Source organism: Oncorhynchus keta, chromosome 22, assembly GCF_023373465.1.
Source record: "Oncorhynchus keta strain PuntledgeMale-10-30-2019 chromosome 22, Oket_V2, whole genome shotgun sequence".
Taxonomy (NCBI): Eukaryota; Metazoa; Chordata; class Actinopteri; order Salmoniformes; family Salmonidae; genus Oncorhynchus; species Oncorhynchus keta.
Genome location: NC_068442.1, coordinates 4,314,006 through 4,336,558, shown reverse-complemented (window position 1 = coordinate 4,336,558; position 22,553 = coordinate 4,314,006). Strand labels below are relative to the sequence as shown.

Sequence of the window (22,553 nt, the reverse complement as noted above, 5' to 3'; positions counted from 1 at the left end):
AGATTCTCAAAACCAAACCTACCAGTATTGACCTTTGCCGGGAGGCCTTATCCCTGTCACCTCTTTCCAGATCGGGGTGACCTTTGCTATAGTGTTCGGGGTCATCCTCTACCGGATCTCCATCACGGCAGCGCTGCACATGAGCAACAACCCCACGACGCGATCCAACGTCCGTCTGATGGTAAAAACAACGGCCGCAATCATCAACCTGGTGGTCATTCTGATCCTGGACGAGGTCTACGGAGCCGTGGCCCGCTGGCTCACTGTCCTCGGTACGTCTGGCAACTTGTATAGAAGTAGGGCATGCACATAGAGTAGCCATCGAGTACAGTACATGGTATACAAAATCAAGTCCTGGAAGAAAGATTCCCTATCTTTGCATGTCCTCGGGATGTCAGCCTGACAACCTAATTCCGATACTGTAATAATAATAATACATGAATATAGCACATTTTAATGTGCTTTTAGTGACTGTCCCAAGCTATCAACAAGGCATTTTGGGTTCTATTTATCAGTGTCCTAGGTCAGTCTGACAACTTGTTTGAGCAATTCCTCGGGCAAGACCCATTTACAGAAAGTAAAGTGTGCATTTTGCATTGACAGTCCGCCAACTTCCCTATTAGCTGTGTCACCACTAGCAAGGATTTCCATTGGCCATTTCTAACAACAGGCGTCACTGTCACTACTGCGTCACTGTGCCACCGACTTTTCCCACTGAATATAGCTCCAAAATGTATTTGCATCTAAGTGACAACAAACGTACCGTCATTAGGTGTACTGAATGATCTAATCGATCAAATGTATTTATAAAGCCCTTTTTAAAAAAATGTTTGTTTAATTTTTTTACACATCAGCAGAGCTCACGAAGCGCTTATACAGAAACCCTCTAACACTCCTCTTCCTCTATAGGCCTCGTGCTGATCCACCTGTTCTCTTTTTGAGTCAAGTCTCGAGCAGCAATGGCCTTCTAAGTTATTCATTAACGTCTGTTCATCTCCTGTCTGTTTACTCAGAGGTCCCAAAGACAGACAGGAGCTTTGAGGAGAGGTTGATATTCAAGACGTTCGTCCTAAAGTTTGTGAATGCCTTTACTCCCATCATATACATAGCATTCTTCAGAGGCAGGTGAGTTCCCGCGCCTGCTTTCTCCACCCCCAATTGTTCTGTGTGAGCTTGTGATGTGACGTGGGGTGTGACGCAATGTGGTGTTACGCAATGCTTTTCCGCTATGCTATGCTATCTTATGTCGTGCCATTTTAATGTCACAGTCTATGTCAGTGAGAGGTCGTAGAGTTTCTCTCAGTGTTGCCTCTCCCGACTTCCTTCCTCATGTCTCCTCATACAGGCTTGTTGGACGACCTGGAAGTTATCTGTATGTGTTTGAGTCGTACCGCATGGAAGAGGTGAAACACTTTTTCACTATAAACCCTCCTCTCAGTCTCTGAGAAAACTCTGCATCATGAACAGTAATTTTAGAGAGTTTTATTAAAGATTTATCGCATTATTTGTCATGTTATACAGGTGTATTTCATTTTCATACGTGTTATCATATTGCATACGAATTAAACACTGTTAGTTAACCTAGGAACATAAATTAGGAGTTCACATATTCAAAATAAATCTGTAGAATTCAAGTGCTGCTCTCTTGAAGCTGTCAATCAAAACGCTAAGAACAGTGTAAGGCTGGGATTCAATCAAACATAGATAAACGGCTACGGTTGTCTCTCTTGAGCCGATACGCAGCGTTTACAGTGAACTTCGATCTCTTTGAATGTCAGGGAAATTGCCTTTTGCTGTGAGGAAGTCGTAAATCTGGGTTTGTTCGAATCCCGTCCTTAGTACTTGTCTTTTATCATGTTAGTCTTTCTGTAATGGAAGTGTGTTACAGTACAGAAGTGTTTACCTAGTGTTTTTTTTTCTTTCTCTGCAGTGTGCTCATGGAGGATGTCTGATGGAGTTGTGTATTCAGCTCAGTATCACCATGTTGGGAAAGCAACTCATCCAGAACAATTTATTTGAAATCGGCATCCCGTGAGTACACACACAAGCGCACACGCCAGCCTCGTCACACACACCACAAAACAAAGTCTGCATATCTGACTTGCCTAGTTAAATAAAGGTTCAATACATTATATGAATCAATATCAAGGATGCAAATGCCAGGCCCATAAGTACTTTTCTATGCTGATTTGATCCCAAATCATGACTGTGTTCCTGTCCCTGACCCTCCACTGTGACTATGTTCCTGTGCCACTGCCTGCCTTTGGCTCTGTCTGTAACTGTGTCCCTGTCTGTGACTGTGTCCCTGTCTGTAACTGTGTCCCTGTCTGTAACTGTGTCCCTGTCTGTAACTGTGTCCCTGTCTGTGACTGTGTCCCTGTCTGTGACTGTGTCCCTGTCTGTGACTGTGTCCCTGTCTGTGACTGTGTCCCTGTCTGCGACTGTGTCCCTGTCTGCGACTGTGTCCCTGTCTGCGACTGTGTCCCTGTCTGCGACTGTGTCCCTGTCTGTGACTGTGTCCCTGTCTGTGACTGTGTCCCTGTCTGTGACTGTGTCCCTGTCTGCGACTGTGTCCCTGTCTGCGACTGTGTCCCTGTCTGCGACTGTGTCCCTGTCTGCGACTGTGTCCCTGTCTGCGACTGTGTCCCTGTCTGCGACTGTGTCCCTGTCTGCGACTGTGTCCCTGTCTGCGACTGTGTCCCTGTTTGTAATACATGTATCACTAGCCACTTTAAACTATGCCACTTTGTTTACATACTCATCTCATATGTATATACTGTACTCGATACCATCTACTGCATCTTGCCTATGCCGCTCTGTACCATCACTCATTCATATATCTTTATGTACATATTCTTTATCCCTTTACACTTGTGTGTATAAGGTAGTAGTTTTGGAATTGTTAGTTAGATTACTCATTGGTTATTACTGCATTGTCGGAACTAGAAGCACAAGCATTTCGCTACACTCGCATTAACATCTGCTAACCATGTGTATGTGACAAATAAACATTTGATTTGATTTGAACTGTATCCCTGTCTGTAACTGTGTCCCTGTCTGTGACTGTGTCCCTGTCTGTGACTGTGTCCCTATCTGTGACTGTGTCCCTGTCTGTAACTGCCCTATATGCTGTATGGCATCTTATGATTGTGATCCTTTGTGTGCAGGAAGCTGAAGAAGTTGATCAGGTACATCAAGTCTAAGAGAAGGTCCTTCCAGGAAGAGGAGAGGGAGAAGAAGTTACAGCGCTATGAGACGGACCACTTCCTAGAGCCCTTCGCAGGCCTCACTCCAGAGTACATGGAGATGAGTGAGTCTCTCTCTGTGTGTGTGGACGTGCGTACGAGTGTGCGTGCTTGCGAGCGTGAGTGTGCGCGTTTATGTGTGTGTTTGTTGAACCCTCTGACACTGCCAGAGCTCCCTGTGAGACCTTCGGTAGCAGGGCCATTCAGTCAGACAGACCCTATTCTCAATTATTTGTTTTGAATATAGAATGTCGCCTTTAATTACATTCAATGCCATGCAAATCGTAATCTGGATATGCATGTCTTGTCTACATTGTCCAGTTTATTTAAAAATCCTCTTCTTTCTCTGCTTGTTTTCTCCATTTTTCACGCACCTTGGTTTGACAGCAAGGTAACAACAGCATTTCTGATTCTCCTTTATGTTCCAGTTGAGTTGTGAGGGAACTGTTGCCTGACCTGTAGGTGTGAGGTAACCAAACCCATTCTGCTGCTGCACTGTGACTGTGACATGTTTTTAGGATGGCAGATATTTCACACTACACACCTCTGCTATGGCAATTCGAGTGGGCTTTGGTCCGAAATAGCTGTACTGTACTGTGAAGAAGGTTCCATTCCCATGTTGAATTTTATTTTTGATCACATACTACTCTTAGAGAAAAGGTTTTTTTTGTTGGTTGTCCCCATTGAACTGTTTTTGGTTCCAGGTAGAACTATTTTGGGTTCCATGTAGAACCCTCTGGGGAAAGGATTCTATGTAGAACCCAATAGGGTGGAACCAAAAAGGGTTCTTCAGATGGTTATCCTAAGGGGACAGCCGGAGAACCCTTTCATGTTCTGGATAGCAGCCTTTTTTCTAAGAGTGTAGGACAATGTCACTGTTATCAATGCTTTAATACATGTTATCCTCAAAAGGTGGTGTGGAAGGTGTGGTCCTTCTGTAGCTCAGTTGGTAGAGCATGGCGCTTGTATCGCCAGGCTAGTGGGTTCGATTCCCGGGACCACCCATACGTAGAATGTATGCACACATGACTAAGTCGCTTTGGATAAAAGCGTCTGCTAAATGGCATATATTATTATTATTATATTATAACATGTGAAGGACCACTGGTAGCACAATCCACAAGCTGGTTAGTTGGCACCTTCGTTCAAAGACAAGTGTCACAGCAGGTGGAAGAAGGTCCCTTTCAAGGTCAGCAGAATGGTGGCATTCTAGGTAGACTATTTTGCAGTCACATGACGAATCACATAGCACCTGGATAGGTGTTTAACAAATCAGCTGAACCACATCATATTATCTAGCAATCTGATGCCCGAGGTGCCCGACTAAGCAGTCGATGACGTGCCACACAGCCATTGGTTGATGCGTGCAGTGTATTCGGCCTGGAACACTGTCATGTCAACAGGAAGTGGCACAGTAAAAGTTGTGGAAACTGTGAGGACTGGGGTCTCTACTGAGTAAACTCAGGGTTTATTTCTGTTGGCCAGAGGACCAGTGAGACCCTGTGATGAATAAAACAAATATCCTTTGTTTTTGTTGTTATGGAGATATTTAGATGTAGCCCGTCGTGAGAGAATTCGGATAGGCCTTCATGTTGGTTTAGAAACGATGGTCAATTAATTGCATCAAATAAGCAAAGCTTTTTAGTCTCACTGTACTGAGTTTGGCTCCAGCTTCAAACCGGCAGATGTGAATAGATTGATTCAAGAATTAGATGGAGATGGCTTTTATTTTGTATTGACTTGAATGCTGATGAAACCTCAGGTGGCTGGCTTTAGCAAATGTCAAAGATAGACACAATTAATAGATGAGAGACCCACAGGCCTTTTTCCTCAGCTAGGTAATTAGAGCCCATGTCTTTTGATGAGCTAGTAGAAGATATTTATGACTTAAATATTTAACAGGGTATTGGATAATGTGTTGCAAACGCTGTATGGGGGGAAAAAAGATTTGGGGATAGGATCTTAAGTTTTTTATTATTCAAATTCTGTATTTGTGTTTACTGCTATTGTAAAGTAACATTGATTGAGTAAAATATTGATTATTTAAGACATAATTTTTCCTGCACTGTAAGTATGGACATTTTAGAGTAATTTAAAGTACTCAAAAAAAGCTATGTTCAAGATTCAAGTTTTTAATGTGCAGTGAAATGTCTTTCTTTTAAGTACTAAACCTAAAAATGCAGAAATCTATAACAATGTAATACAAAAAAATACATAAAGTAAAACAAAAACACACAAGAAAGTAAGTACTATATATACTTATACTTATACATACTATATACAGGGTTAGTAAGTTCCAGTACCATATTTGCAGTACAGAGATGCTGGAGGCATACTGGAGTGATAGAGGTCAATATGTATATTGGGTAAGATGACTAGGCATCAGGATATATGATAAAGAGAGTAGCAGCAGCGTATAGGATGGTTGTATGTGAGTGGGTGTGCGTGTGTGTAGAGTCACTTGTACAGTGCCTTCGGAATGTATTCAGACCCCTTGTCTTTTTCAAAATGTTGTTAGGTCACGGCCTTGCTCTAAAAATTGATTAAATTGTTTTTTCCCCTCATCAATCTACACACAATACCCCATAATGACAAAGCAAAAACTGTTGTTAGAAATGTTTGCTAATTTATAATAATTTTAAAAAGTATTCAGACCCTTTGCTCAGTACTTTGTTGAAGCATATTTGGCAGTGAGTCTTCTTGGGTATGACACTAAAAGCTTGGCACACCTATATTTGGTGAATTTCTCCCATTCTTCTCTTCAGATCCTCTCAAGCTTTGTCAGGTTAGATGGGGAGCGTTGCTGCACAGCTATTTTCAGGTCTCTCCAGAGATGTTCAATCAGGTTCAAGTCCGGGCTCTGGCTGGGCCCCTCAAGGACATTCAGAGACTTGGGTCGTTGTCCCATCTCCACAGAGGAGCTCTAGAGCTCTGTCAGTGTGACCATCGGGTTCTTGGTCACCTCCCTGACGCACCAATGTGTCACTGTGCACCTGGCGACCTGGTTAGTGTGCACTGCGCCCGGCCCGCCACAGGAGTCGCTAGTGCGCGATGAGACAAGGATATCCCTACCGGCCAAACCCTCCCTAATCCTAGGCCAATTGTGTGTCACCGCATGGGCCGGCTGCGACAGAGCCTGGGCTCGAACCCAGAGTCTCTGGTGGCACAGCTAGAACTGCGATGCAGCGCCCTAGACCACTGTGCCACCCAGGAGGCCGACCAAGGACCTTTATGCCCAGATTGCTCAATTTGGCTAGTCAGCCAGCTCTAGGAAGAATCTTGGTGGTTCCAACGTTCTTCCTTTTATGAATGAGGGAGGCCACTGTGTTCTTGGGGACCTTCAATGCTGCAGAACGTTTGTGGTGTCCTTCCCCAGATCTGTTCCCTCCACACAATCCTGTCTCAGAGCTCTACGAACAATTCCTTCTTCCTCATGGCTTGGTTTTTGCTCTGACATGCACTGTCAACTGTGGGACCTTATATAGACAGTTGTGTACCTTTCCAAGTCATGTCCAATCAATTGAATTTACCACAGGTGGACTCCAATCAAGTTGTAGCAACATCTCAAGGATGATCAATGGAAACCGGATGCACCTGAGCTCAATTTCGAGTCTCATGGCAAAGGGTTTGAATACTTATGTAAATAAGGTATTTCTGGTTTTAATTTTTAATACATTTGCAAAAATGTCTAAAAACCTGGTTTGCTTTGTCATTATGGGGTATTGTGTGAAGGATTGTGTGAAGGATTGTGGAGGATAATTTTGTAAAACACATTTTCAGAATAAGGTTATAATGTAACAAAATGTGGAAAAAGTCAAGTGTTTTCAATACTTTCCGAATGCACTTGATGCTCATGTTCATTGAGTGAAACAAGAATATCTGGAGCAGCAAGATACAGTATTTAAAAGAAACATACTTCCTCTTCGTGTGGGAGTTAGACGAATATTGTTTTTATTCATCCTGGCAACTCATTACCGTTTTATAATTGAATTGCTCCTAAGCCAAGCACATAACTAATTGAATGAATTACTTCCTTACTCTGTACCAAACCTACACCCTGGGCCTTCTCCTCAACGACAGACAGCAGTGTTTTACACACCTCTTCTGTCCCGTAGTTTAGTCAACATGGCCCTGGTCCTGTGACTCTCATCTTGCTTTGCCTGTCTTCTTCTCTCTCTTTCTCAAGTGTCTCGATTGCTCCATCTTTCTATCTATCTCTCGCTCTCTCTCTCTCTCAACTGTATCGATACTCCATCTCTCTCTCTCTTTCAAGATCTACAGATGTAGGATCTTATTTTGATAACCCTGTAGCAGGAGAACTTTTCTGCGGTACAGGAAATGTAAAATGTGTTTGTGTATTTGAGGTTTAAAAAGGCTTCTGAAGTTTGTAATTTCCATTTAGAAATTTCAGACTTGATTTTCCCTTCACAGAAAAATGTTTCAACCCTTACCGAAATGACCATGAATTATAATCTACATAATAATGAACATTTCCTGTTGCTGCAGGATTATTTTCCTGCTGTAGCAAACTGGTTCAAATGAAGATCCTACATCTGTATCTCTCAGATTATCGTGTATTTGCAATCTAAGAGGACTGTTGAGACAGCTCTTAAGACATACATTGTTTGTTCTCTGTCTGCTCTCTGTACTCTTGAGAATGTCTTCAACAACAGGAGACCCCAGTTCCAGGGCTTTTTAACTTACGTCACTCTCAGAAGATGCAGTGACTCTCAGTTAATGCCCGGTGAGTAGGTCTATTCTCAGAGAGTTCAAGACTTAACTTCATTTTCATGGCATCGCATATATTTCACGCTCCCACATTATGGGTATTAAGGGATTGTAAGAGGAATGTTCTTATCCAATGTTCCTAACCTGCAGGCATCGGTCTATTAGTCCAAACCTTCACCAGGCACACCCAAGTTCCACACATTTATTATAAGAGTTGTCAAAATTTCACAAAATGCTGCACCTTGTGGTGCATGGCTTTTGAAGAGCACCTGCTTCTCAAACTCAACTGAGAACTGTGTGTGTGTGTGTGTGTGTGTGTGTGTGTGTGTGTGTGTGTGTGTGTGTGTGTGTGTGTGTGTGTGTGTGTGTGTGTGTGTGTGTGTGTGTGTGTGTGTGTGTGTGTGTGTGTGTGTGTGTGTGTGTGTGTGTGTGTGTGTGTGTGGCGAGAGAGAGAACATTTAACAGTGAAAACACTACAATGCAAAACCTGTCTGAAGTGTTTTTCAATGTACCCTTGCTGTGTGGACCAAAGAGTACTAGGGGTACTACTGAGGTTGTGGTGTGACATTACAGAGTACTAGGGGTACAGGGGTAGTACTGGGGTTATGAGAGAGTGGCATTCTGGGCTTGGTCATGCGTTGGCTCCATGTCAGTAGAGATTACAGCCTGGGTCTCTGGTCCGATCAGCTTTCCTCTGGCCTGTCTACCCCCTCCCAGGTCCCTGCATGCTCCCTCTTGCCCCCATCCCCTTTCCATCCCCTCACTGTCTCTTCTCCATGGTAACTGCCCCTCCCTCATCCCTGACTTGTCCCTGCCTCTCCCTGCCCCTCACCTTCTCCTCCCCCTCCCAATGCCAATGCCCCTTCCCTCACCATATCCTCTCCCTGCCTGCCCCATCCCTATGTCTCCTCTCTCTGCAAGACCCATGAAGAGTCTCCCTGTTCTGTTCTCTCTGGTCTGGTCCACTCCCATAATTATCTTCAGCTGCTTCAATAAGTTAACCACTTAGGAGGACGATGTTGCTTTGAATTACCTAAAGGTCAAAGTTGTTACTACGTAACAAATGTTCTTATTTAGTTTATTTATACATTTACAAGGGTCATTCAAGTGTTTCTTGTTATCCTACATGTGATGAGGGAAGAAACCTTTAACATGAGCCTGTTTCAGTGCTAGCTGCAGTGTGATGTGAGGTTCGGAGAATCTTTTTTGATTGATTTGTTTAGTCTTGTCGAGTGATCAGGGCCTGTATTCATAGGATGTCTCACTTACAGTTCCTTCAGAAAGTGTTCACACCTCTTGACTTATTCCACATTCCACATGCCTTGTGTTCAACATGTATTAAATATCTTTTTTTTTCTCCCACCATACACACCTTTACACACAATACCCCATAATGACAAAGTTAAAAAAAAAACATGTTTTTAGAAATGTTAGAAAATATATTGAAAACCTTTGGCAGCGATTACAGCTGTGAGACGTTCTGGGATTCCAAGAGCTTTGCATCTGGATTCTACAATATTTTCACGTTGTTATTTTACAAATTCTTCAAGCTCTGTCAAATTGGTTGTTGATCATGCCAATTTAAGTCAAAATTATAACTAGGCCACTCAGGAACATTCAATGTCACCATGGTTAGGTTATTGTCCTGATAAAAGGTGAATTTGTCTCTAAGTCTCTGTTGGAAAGCAGACTGAACCACGGTTTCCTTTAGGATTTTGCCTTTTCTTAGCTCTATTCCATTTATTTAAATTAAATAAAAACTCCCTAATCCTTGCTGATGACAAGCATACTCATAACATGATTCAGCCATCATCATACTTCAAAATATGAAGAGTGGTTGTCAGTGATGTGTTGTTTTGGATTTGCTCCAAACATAAGGCTTTGTAATTCAGGTCATAAAGTTCATTTCTTTCCCACATTTTTAGCAGTTTTACTTTATTGCCTTGTTGGAAACAGGATGCATGTTTTGGAAGATTTGTATTCTATACAGGTTTCCTTCTTTTGATGCTGTCAATTAGGTTAGTAATTGTGGAGTAACTAAAATGATGTTGATCCATCCTCAGTTTTCTCCTTTCACAGCCATTAAACTCAGTAACTGTTTTAAAGTCACCATTGGCCTCATGGTGAAATTGCTGAGCAGTTTCCTACATAGACTCACATGGAGTGAGTCTATGTAACTTATTATGTGATTTATTAAGAACATATTTAATCCTCAACGAAGTGGTTGAATACTTAATGACTCAAGACAGCTTTCAGCTTTTCATTTTCGATCTATTTGTAAAAATGTCTAAAAACATCATTCGACTTTAACATTATAGGTTATTGTGTGTCGGCCAGTGACACAAAATCTCAATTGAATCCATTTTAAATTCAGGCTGTAACACAACAACATGTGGAGAAAGTCAAGGAGTGTGAATACTTTCTGAAGGCGATGTATATCTGTGTCCTTGCAGTAATCCAGTTTGGGTTTGTGACCTTGTTCGTGGCGTCGTTTCCGCTGGCCCCACTGTTCGCCCTGCTCAACAACATCATCGAGATACGCCTGGATGCCAAGAAGTTTGTGGCTGAGCTCAGGAGGCCGGTCGCTGCGAGGGCAAAAGACATTGGTGGGTTTACTGTTCAAACTCTCTCTGCACACGGGTTTGTTTTTTTTATTACACTCCTATATTGATTCCTTCAACATAATATTGAAGTCACTCCAATACAAGTGATTTACAAAGAAGGGGAAAAAAGCACTCGTTGTCTTTGGGATTCTTCGGTCCCATGAGTTTTTCCTTACCATGTGACCCAGGGCTTTAAAAGTGCGACCAATTTGGTGTGCGATATTTTGCTCTGCGACCTGTAGTTTGAATTTGGGATTATAATTTTTGAATAATAATGGTTGGAATTATAAAGCTTCGCAGTACTGCTGTTTCACAAGCGCAGTTTCGTTAGCGTCATGCTTTCAGCATTACTACAGCGAAAACTTCTTCTTTCTAGCCCAAACAGCCCAAGCTTCTTCTTTCTAGCCCAAATGTCATTTTAAACCATTTTGGGGGCTGTTCTAAAACTATTTGTTGCTATTCAGTAGCCTGATGGTCTGGGGGTAGATGCTATTAGCCAGTCTTACAGTTTTTGCCATGATGCTACTCTACTGACCGCATCTGAGTGATGGAAGTGGGGAGAACAGGCCATGGTTCAGGTGGCTGGGGTCCCTGATATACCTGGTGTTGTAGGTGTCCTGGAGGGCAGGCAGTGTGCTTCCGAAAGGTACGTTTTGCTGAGCGTACAACCCTCTGTATCTCCTTGGGGTCCGCGGCAGTGGAGTTGTCCAGGTAGGTGAGGGCAGTGTGCATTGCCAATGGCGATGGCATCGTACGTGGATCTGTCAGGGCGGTAGGCGAATTTCGTATGCTATGATCAATGTACTCATGAAACATGGGGGGGGGAGGGCTTGAAACATTTCATCTACATATAATATACATATACTCACGATCAACTATGAAGTTGACATGATATAAGATTTCAGCTGCCTTAATACTGTAATAATTTTGTATTTAGTTGGCGGTAAGGGAAAATCTGACTTATTATGTGGTGCACTGCTCTTAATCATTGCTGTCTCTCGCCCTGTGAATGAGTTGATTTGTCCTTTTGTGATGAAGACAAAGAGGTTTTGTATCTTGCAATTGTCTTCGTTTTTGATTTTTTTTAATTCAATATAAATTGATGTGTGTTTGTCATAGAACGATGCGACTGTTTCCTATCGCTGCAGTAGATGCGACTTTTTCCTATCGCTGTACCTGTAACGTACCATTTCGTCACAAATTGACAGACCGTCCAATCAGCAAATGACCTCTAATGGCTGTGGATATGTAACCCGATACCCCATAGTCCAAGTGTTTTGAAGTCTGGGAAGCTGGGCTTTTAGACAGAACTGCCGTGAAGCCATTTATAAGCAAATTACCTTGATATTCCTTGATAAAACAATTAAATTATAACGAAAATCCATCCAAAATGGGGCTATTCATATTTAAGATGTACCCAAAGAGAATGATTGTTGAGGAATGGAACCCAATGAATGGAACTCTGTGTGATTATAATCGCCTTAATTAACAAATATATTTGTTATAAGATTGTAATATCAATTACCATCAAGAGTTCTAACTCTCTTGTGATTCTGCTTCTCTGATTCTAGGTATATGGTACAACCTTCTCCGAGGTGTGGCTAAAGTGGCCGTCATCATAAACGTAAGTCATTCCTGTAATCCCAGCAAAACATAACAGTGACCAAATGATAAAAATGTCAAAGAAATCTGACTAACATATACTGTTTTGATTGTTTTGAATGTTCTGCCAAAGGTACTGTTTTTTATTCCATCTTATCCATTCCACAACCCCCTCAACAATAACAAGTCTGCACTTAAAACTAGAACATATTTCATTGAAGCTCAGCCCTGGTCCACACAACATTTACTGGGAATTTACCCCCACTTTTGGGGGGTTACTTGTAAAAGCTCATGATACGGCTTTTAAATGCCTGCCCCTCTGTGCAGAGAAGACCATACTTGGTCAGAAAGAGCGCTAGCTTGGTTATAAATCCGACACCGGGCTCACACTTCACTTCCAAAGGGATCACAATCGTCATGGCAATGGTGAGTTGAGATCCTGATCTGGGTTATTTATGACATTCAATCGAGATGGAAGGGAGGGAGGGATTTCATCACCTCCATTCTCTTATTGATAAGGTTTTCAACAGTACAGGATGTCAATGTGTTTTTACTTTAAGACCTTGGATTCACTGTAGGTTTATGTGCTGACAAATCGCGGAACCCAGAAGCAAATATCGCGTGGGTACTGGCCAGCTTCACAGGTTAGGGTTAGGGCTAACATTTCTGTTAACAGTCAGTCGCCCTATGTGCTGGCAGGCAGAGAGTTGCAGATGAAACAGCAAGATGGCACTGACAGATATGGCAGCTCTGCTTCTAGCGCCTAAGCAACTTTGCAGTATTTGTTTTTTTTTGTGTGTTCTTTTTTACAGTATTAGCCCAGAACTTTTTTTGTGTTATTACATACAGTTAACTTTTGGATATCAGAGCGGCGGTAACTCACCAGCACTACGACCAGGAATGCAACTTTTCCGAATTGGAACCTTTGTTTGCGCCCCCCAGGGCAATTGAACTCATCCCAGAGGCTGCTCCAAGATGCTGCCGGCGGAGAATAGGTATTCGGAGTGAACTTCTAGTCCGACTCAGGAGGCGGGTAAACCATCCACCACTTCCGAGTATTTTACTTGTTAATGTTCACTATCTGAAGAATAAAGTACATGAGCTCAGAGTGAGGATATTTTTCCAGAGAGACATCAAGGACTGTAACATACTCTGTTTCACAGAATTATGGCTCTCTCTGGATATACTGTCCCCGTCCATTCAGCCAGCTGGGTTCTCAGTACATTCCACAGACATGAATAAAGGCTCCCGCTTCTGGTGCCTCCAACTCAATCATAAAGTTTGCAGATGACACAACAGTAGTAGTTTTGATTACTAACAATGACGAGACAGCCTACTGAGAGGAGGCGAGGGCCCTGGCGGAGTCGATTATGTACTTCAGGAAAAAGCAGAAGGAGCACACCCTTGTCCACATTGACGGGACCGCAATGAAGGTGGAAGGCTTCAAGTTTCTCGGCATACACATCACTGACTATCTGAAATGCTCCACCCACACAGACAGTGTGGTGAAGAAGGCGCGACAGTGTGTCTTCAACCTCAGGAGACTGAAGAAATTCCATTTGGCCCCTAAGACCCTCACAAACTTCTACAGATGCATGATTGAGAGCATCCTGTCGGGCTGTATCACCCACCGCCTGGTACGGCAACTGCACCACCCGCAACAGCAGGGCTCTCCAGTGGATGGTGCAGTCTGCCCAACGCATCACCGGGGCACACTGTCTGCCATCCAGGACACCTACAGCACCCGATGTCACAGAAGACCACCAAAAAGATAATCAAGAACATCAATCACCCGAGCCAGGGCCTGTTCACCCCGCTATCATCCAGAAGGCGAGGTCAGTACAGGTGCAACAAAACTGGGACCGAGAGACTGAAAAACAGCTTCTAAACTCAGCAAAAAAATAAACGTCCTCTCACTGTCAACTTTGTTTATTTTCAGCAAACTTAACATGTGTAAATATTTGTAAGAACTTAACAAGATTCAACAACTGAGACATAAACTGAACAAGATCCACAGACATGTGACTAACATAAATGGAATAATGTGTCCCTGAACAAAGGGGGGGTCAAAATCAAAAGTTATAGTTAGTATCTGGTGTGGCCACCAGCTGCATTAAGTACTGCAGTGCATCTCCTCCTCATGGACTGCACCAGATTTTCCAGTTCTTGCTGTGAGCTGTTATCCCACTCTTCCACCGAAGGCACCTGAACATCCCCGGACATTTCTGGGGGGAATGGCCCTAGCACTCACCCTCCGATCCAACAGGTCCCAGACGTGCTCAATGGGATTGAGATCGGGGTCTTCGCTGGCCATGGAAGAACACTGACATTCCTGTTGTCGTGTCTTTGGCTATGCCGGATTAATTGCTATGACATGCTATTCTATAAAATACTTTCTCCGTAATTAATATCACCTGATTGAGCTAATCAGGTAAATGTAATTAACTAGAGAGTTGGGCACCACGAAATAATATTTATAGAGCTGTTATCTTCCGAATAATCTCTTAAAGATTTAGCAATATTTTACATCAATAGCAGTCAACATTAATCATCATCTTACTTCAGTCTCATATTCTGAAAGTTGTAAATTCTTGGTTATCTGCAAGAATCCTGGCTAACAAGTTGAATCAGCAATACAAAATTGGGTTTAATTATTTATTTACTAAATACCTAACTAATCACACAGAATAACATATACAAAGAATTAATTATACCTGGATAATTCTTTACTTCATGGGAAACGTCCCTAGCGGGCAGAACAGATATGGCAGCTTGTTACACAAAGGAAAAGGGGCGGGTTTGAGGAAAGAGCGGGAGACTTGGGGAACAAAGGGAAGAAGCTGTTCTATCGTAAATACAGTATCTTATGCATTCTAAATTACCACCCATTTGGAAAAGGAAAATGCAATAAATATATACTCTGAGCGTGGTGGTAGATGGAAGATCGTGTTGCCAAACCGAGTCCTTTGTCCTTTGAAGAATGTCTCTGGTGGTCACTTGAATAAGTTGTAGTAACGTCGTGGTGTGGTAGAATGCCGTTGTGTGGTAGATGGGATACTCTGTCTGTTCCTTCCTAACCTGCGTTTGCAGCTGCGGTCGCTAACTCAACGGCTAGGAGGTATCACTTCTGTCGTGAATAAGAGTTCAAAGTCCATACCATTCGCAACCGAAGCTCATGCTGATGTCGGCTTGTAGTTTTATCTGAACCATTCTGACATGGGATCGTCATCCTCACATCCGCGGAACAGAAAGTTATGTTGTAGTCAAGAGCTTATATAGGAAGGAAGAGTACGGTGTGTTTAAAAGTTTTATAGCCTTTGTCCCTTCACAGGGGAGGGTCACTGATTGAGCAGCCCTATCTTATGAAAATCCAAATCTCACATTTTAGAAACTAAAATCACATTTCATCCCATCACAAATAATTTCAAATTCAAACATTTAAATTGAACAACAATTCCATGTGAATCTGATAACTCTGATGTATAGACTTTCCACTGTGGAATTTATGTCATCTTATCATTGATGAGAATGACTCTGATGACAACCGAACTGACATCATATTCATTAAGTACCACTGCATATGTTAAATTGTTCGGATTACCAGAATATAGTTCATTTCCACCCACATTCTGACGTTCCCAGAATCTCTATGTTAACCAAGGGGTTTTGCAAATGTAACCTTGGTAGGGTATAGAGAGGAAAAAGGAAGGGAAGAGGTATTTATGACTGTCATAAACCAACCCCCAGGCCAACGTGATGACACTGTTTTGCCCAACCGATAAAGCCGTTGGTCGATATTATCTGCCGATATTTGCCTATAACAGAAACATTTGTGTCAGTCTTTACTCCACAGATAACGCGCAAATATTATATACAGTATAAGTGAAACGTTTGGACACACCTACTCATTCAAAGGTTTTTCTTTACTCTTGCTATGTTCTACTTTGCAGAATAATAGTGAAGACATCATAACTATGAAATAACACACATGGAATCATTTTGTAACCAAAGAAAGTGTGAAATAAATCCAAATATATTTTTGATTTTTCAAAGTAGCCACCCTTTGCGTTGATGACAGCTTTGCACACTCTTGGCATTCTCTCGACCGGCTTCACCTTGTCACGGATCCCTCCGGAACTTTCATTACGCACACCTGGCTCCTATTGATTAGTAATTGTATAAGTGTGCCCTTTGTAACAATAATCGACAGGACAATGATGAACAATGTCTGTTGGTTCGTGTGAGTACCTGTGCTATGTTGTTTTGGCTTTCGTGCCACGTATATTATGCAGATGATTGCGGTTCTCGTCCCGTTTGAAAATCATTGTGCGATTGTGTATTTACTCGAGGTACTCTTCGCTCTTTTGTTTTGGTTTCTACCCTGTGTTTTGTATACGTGTTTGTTTGGTCTTCGCCCCCATGCCTTTACACGGCACACTTTAATTTGGGAAATAAAAACCCCTATTATGCATTCCTACGCCTGTCTCCCGACCCATTTATACCAACGTGACACACCTAGAATGCTTTTCCAACAGTTTGGAAGTAGTTCCCACATATGCTGAGCACCTGTTGGCTGCTTTTCCTTCACTCTGCGGTCCAACTCATCCCAAACCATCGGGTTTGGGATCGGGTGATTGTGGAGGCCAGGTCTACATCACTCTCCTTCTTGGTCAAAGAACCACACATGTGGAGGTCATCCGTTCACCTACTCTGCGTCACCTACTTTGTCTGTCCAGAGCTCGTGTTTCTTGGCACAAGCAAGTACTTTCTTCTTATTGTTGTCCTTTAGTAGTGGTTTCTTTGCAGAAATTCGACCATGAAGGTCTGATTCATGCAGTCTCCTCTGAAAAGTTGATGTTGAGATGTGAATTTATTTGGGATGCAATTTCTTAACTCTAATGAACTTATCCTTTGCAGCAGAGGTATCTCTGGGTCTTCCTTTCCTGTGGCGGTCCTCATGAGAGCCAGTTTCGGCATAGCGCTGGATGGTTTTTGCGACTGCACTTGAAGAATCTTTCAAAGTTCTTGAAGTTTTCCGGATTGACTGACCTTCATGTCCTAAAGTAATGATGGACTGTCATTTCTCTTTGCTTATTTGAGCTGTACTTGCCATAATATGGACTTGGTATTTTACCAAATAGGGCTATCTTCTGCATACCACCCCTACCTTCTCACAACACAACTGATTGGCTCAAAGGGTGGCTACTTTGAAGAATCTCAAATATAAAATATATTTGGATTTGTTTAACACTTTTTTGGTTACGACATGATTCCATATGTGTTATTTCATAGTTTTGATGTCTTCACTACTTTTCTACAACATAGAAAATAGTCCAAATAAAGAAATACACCTGAGTAGGTGTGTCTAAACTTTTGACTGGTACCGTACATAGAATAAACAAATACGTCTGCTCATTTGCGGTAATATTTTGGTTATGTTCAATGGTTTCCTGAAGAAGAAACCATTGGCTCTACCAGCAGCTCATTGAACATCATTCAGCCTTCAGTCACAATGTGAGAGAGAGTAGGCATGGTGGTTTGACGGTGAGTAGCTTGCCACAGCCAGCATATATGAATTTTTTTTAAATGAAAACGTTCAAATGTGAAGAAGCGACATGTGACCTACGCCTAGTTTCTTAAGACGGGTCACATTTGATATATTTTTACATGTCTTCAGGTGCTTTCTCATTGAATCACTGTCGGTCTCTCGCCAGGCGTTTGTGATCTCCTTCACGTCAGACTTCATCCCGAGGCTAGTCTACCAGTACATGTACAGCCCAGATGGCTCCATGCACGGCTTTGTCAACCACACCATGTCCTATTTTAACGTCTCAGACTTCCAGGATGGTAAAGAACCTATGGATCCTCATCATCTGGGTTACCAGGTGGAGATGTGTAGGTGAGAGAACGCACAGCACTGGGTCAACAACTTAGATTTTTGTCATTACAGTGTAATGACCATGTAATGTCTTCATTTTCTGTACCGTAAAATAAAGAGTTATCAGTTTTTGTCATGCGTAACAAATAAAAGGTTGTTGCGGTGTCGTCTGTTCCACAGACTTCTGCTATCTGCTTTAAGTCTTTGTGATCAGTTGACTCTTGACTCTAGGTATAAGGACTACAGGGAGCCTCCATGGTCCAACACGCCCTATGTGGTCTCTAAAGAGTTCTGGGCGGTCCTGGCCGCCCGACTGGCCTTCGTCATAGTCTTTCAGGTGAGTGTAACACACTTGTCTGCAAGCACTTCTGTATGCCTCCCCACCGGAGACTGGAGCTCGATCCCTGTTTCCACCCTCCCTTCCTACTGCGTCTCAACTCTTCACCTTACTCCATCTGAACTGTCTAAATATAACATGAAAAAAGAAAGAATGCAGTTGATGGAAGTGTACACTTAGTGCCAGATTTTACAGCTACAGTGTATGTATATGAGGTATTCAAAGACACACTCATTTTGCTTTGTGAGATTAGTATACAGCAGGGATAATCAACTAGACTCAGCCGCAGGTCGATTTTCTTTTCTTGAGTGGATGGTTGGGGGGCCGGAACATAATTACAAATCATTTGTAGACTGTAAATTGACGGCAAGATGGCCTAACAGACATAATATTAGACGTAAACATAATTTTGCATCTTGCTTACATTTGTATATGATCGCATGTGTTTCTCTATTATGCGGAATACCTGAGAACAGATTTCCCGAATTAAAATCACTTGGAGATGATTTCCTGGTGTTTTTACAGTCTTTTATTTATTTACAGTCTTTCTTTTTGAACAAGTTTTTGCTCAAAAACATGGGGGGACAAATAAAACCACACCCACAGGCCACCAGTTGGGGAACCCTGGTATACTTCCTGTTTCCTGCTGGTTGACCAATGACATGCTGTCTCTCCACTTCCTGTAGAGTGTGGTGATGCCGATGAGTGACTTAACCAAATATGGATGTTCTATATTGATGTCATTAGTGCGTCAATAGAAAATATGTTAGCTAACACATTTACAATTATATGGGAAAAGAAAGTGAATATTCTTTAGGCAAAAGATACTTGAAAAGTTTACCTCTCTTCCCTCCCTGTAGAACGTTGTGATGCTGATGAGTGACATCGTGGACTGGTTGATCCCAGACATCCCTAAAGACATCAGCCTTCAGATCCACAAGGAGAAGATCCTGATGGTGGAGCTGTTCATGAAGGAGGAGCAGGGCAAGATGCAGTTCATAGACAGCATGACTCCTTGTGACGGCAAGGGGCGCAACAACCACGCCCCTATAGCCCGCTCGCGCTCCATCCCACACACACACAGTCACACGCACGCCAACAACTTCTAGCAGCTCCTATAAGGTGTAGCCTTGCTAGCTAAGCCAAGGGTTACTACTCTCTGTGTCTTTATCCATGTCCAGACATTCCATAGAAAGGGAGAAGTGTTCTCTTCAAGACGTTGTCGGAGGCCGAACTACGACAAACAGAAACAGTCCCCGTGCACAATGCCTTCCTGTCAAACCATTCAGTGAATAACTAACTAGCTAACTGCCAACCAGTTAACGAAGTGCCAGCCAGTGGGGTCATGGTTTTGAGGGATGATCTTAAATGTGGCGGACCATACCATATTCAGAGCAGCCAGAGAAGAGAGAAAATGTTTGTTTAAAATGTTCCTTACGTGCTTTACGTTACAGCATATCTGGCATCCGAGGTATTTCGATGTTTGCCTCTTTATAAACAGGATGTAGATTATACATAATCCTTTTACTCTTACGACTCAACCATATCCATGGTGCAACCGTGCGAATAACCACTCTCATAAACGCTAAACTTTGTATTCAATCGCTACACAACACTAATGAACGATTATTTTCTTTACCTAGATTTTTTTTTCATTTGTATTTTTAACTATAAAAAAAAACTAACTTGGATATCTTGAAATGTATGTGTGTGGAGCAAAGGATATCATCTTAAATGGGTGACAGGTTTTTGTATGTCTTTGATTCAAAGATCTCAAATGTTTTTAGCTACCAAGCACACAGTTGAGCATGGTTGATACATCACCTGGTTGTGGGCTCCCATGCTATCATATAGCAAAAGCTGTTAGTAGAGTATTTTATTGCGTTACAGTACACAAGTAAAATAGCACTGTATGATGACTAGGATGCTGCTAAACATAGTAAAATACTTTGAATCACTTTAGTTCAGAATATATACGACTTAGCAGTGTTGTAAGAATATACCCCTGTTGTAACATGTACAGTTCAGGCAAATCTTTCTCTGCCACAAGACATACATTATACTATGTGACTTCTACGCTTCAAAGCCAATCAGGATATTCTTTTACATGTGGAGCAATAATAATGAAACCTTTCAGTTGTACTTAAAATTGTATATTGTTTACACTTACTTCTGTCTACTGGATATACTAAGAAACATCATATTTCTCGTTCTTCTCGTTTCTCGTTGATCCTTTTATATGTCAAACCAATGTCTTCATACAAAATGAGAGTAATTTCATAGCAGCCTATTTTACTGTATTGATACCGACTACGTTGTAAATCATTTTGATGTGATGTTGAATAAATAATGCATTAGATTGAATGTAAACAACAATGCGGTATGGCTATTGAGTGCTGTCATGTTCTTAGGCTTGGAAGAGAAATGTATTCCAAAGAGGATTGTGGCCTTTGCAGTAACTTACAATTTAAAAATAGAGTATCGGTATCAAATGCAATAGAATCTCTTTGAACCTAGTTTGTTTTAAACCATTTTCTTTTTATTTGACATTCAACGTTCAAATACACAACACAGCCAAAAGTATGTGGACACGTGCTCATCGAACATCTCATTCCAAAGTCAAGGGTATTAATATGGGTTTGGTCCTCCCTTTGCTGCTATAACAGCTTCCACTATTCTGGGAAGGCATTCCACTAGATGCTGGAATATTGCTGCAGGGACTTACTTCTATTCCGCCACAAGAGATTAGTCAAATCGGGCACTGATGTTGGGTGATTAGGCCTGGCTCGCAGTCAGCATACCCATTCATCCCAAAAGTGTTCGATGGGGTTGAGGTCAGGGCTCTGTGCAGACTAGTCAAATTCTTCCACACTGATCTCGACAAACCATTTCTGTATGGACCTCGCTTTGTGCACGGGGGCATTGTCATTCTGAAACAGGAAAGGGCCTTCCTCAAACTGTTGCCACAAAGTTGGAAGCAAAGAATAGTCTAGAATGTCATTGTATGTTGAAGTGTTAAGATTTCCCTTCACCGGAATTAAGGGGCCTGGCATGAACCATGAAAAACAGCCCAGACCATTATTCCTCCTTCACCACACTCTACAGTTGGCACTATGCATTAGCATTCTCCTGGCATCCGCCAAACCCAGATTCATCCGTCCGTGAGCCAGATGGTGATGCGTGATTCGTCACTCCAAAGAACGCTTTTCCACTGCTCCAGAGTCCATTGGCGGCAAGCTTTACACCACTCCAGCCGAGGCTTGGCTTTGTGCATAGTGCTTAGGCTTGTGTTCGGCCATGGAAAGCCATTTCATGAAGCGATGAACAGTTATTGTGCTAACGTTGCTTCCAGAGGCAGTTTGGAGAGTTGCTCCTAAACGTTTCCACTTCACAATAACAGCCCTGATAGTTGATCGGGGCAGTTCTAGGAGGACTGAAATTTGATGAACTGACTTGCTGGAAAGGTGGCATCCTATGATGGTGTCCTGTTGAAAGTGACTGAGCTCATCAGTACAGGCCATTCTCCTGCCAATGTTTGTCTATGGAGATTGCATGGCAGTGTGCACGATGTTGTACACCTGTCAGCAACGGGTATGGCTGAAATAGCCGAATCCACTCATTTGAAGGGGCATCCACATACTTTTGGCCATAGAGTGTACCTGCTATATATAGTAACATTTGTAAATGTAAGAGTGCCGTACATCATTTGATAACATAATCAAAACGGTGTTTACCAAATCCTATTGTAACTTACTATCCTACCAAGCCAAGCCAGTCAAGGATCCTAGACACTTTGCAGTGTTCTGGAACCGGTATTATTTGAGATAGGCCAGGCCTGACCCAGGACAGGACAGATAGATTTAATGGAGTTTTCAGGAGATGGAACTCAGAGGAAGCACTTCTTGATGTAAATAAAGGGAAATGTTCCATTTCAGCTTACAACGGAACTTCCTCTCCTTGGCTTGATAGCACTCATGACATTTTTTAAGACGAGACAAAATAAGCAACTTTTACTGGAAATCGTACCCAAAGATCAGAAACGGACTGTGAAGAGATATATATTTTCAGACATTAGACTAAACTTACTTTTTGGAGGAAAATACAAAATATTTTCTGAAATAAAGCAAACTGATAGAATTCTGGATCTTCCCAGAAGTTGT

General features: G+C 42.2%; 1 protein-coding gene across 4 annotated transcripts in view; it reads left to right on the top strand.

Moving 5' to 3' along the window:
• LOC118400948 (anoctamin-1-like) overlaps positions 1-20,780 on the top strand; it is a 63,682-nt gene extending 42,902 nt beyond the window's left edge. For all 4 annotated transcript variants that reach the window (XM_035797991.2, XM_035797996.2, XM_035797994.2 and 1 more), the window contains 10 exons: positions 71-272; positions 1,014-1,125; positions 1,346-1,403; positions 1,931-2,031; positions 3,168-3,310; positions 10,427-10,579; positions 12,148-12,200; positions 17,893-18,077; positions 18,288-18,393; positions 19,254-20,780. In XM_035797991.2, coding sequence (XP_035653884.1) covers positions 71-272; positions 1,014-1,125; positions 1,346-1,403; positions 1,931-2,031; positions 3,168-3,310; positions 10,427-10,579; positions 12,148-12,200; positions 17,893-18,077; positions 18,288-18,393; positions 19,254-19,502 — 1,362 coding nt within the window. In that variant the 3' untranslated portion in view covers positions 19,503-20,780. The remainder of the gene's footprint in view (positions 1-70; positions 273-1,013; positions 1,126-1,345; positions 1,404-1,930; positions 2,032-3,167; positions 3,311-10,426; positions 10,580-12,147; positions 12,201-17,892; positions 18,078-18,287; positions 18,394-19,253) is intronic.
• The last annotated feature ends 1,773 nt before the right edge of the window (positions 20,781-22,553 follow it).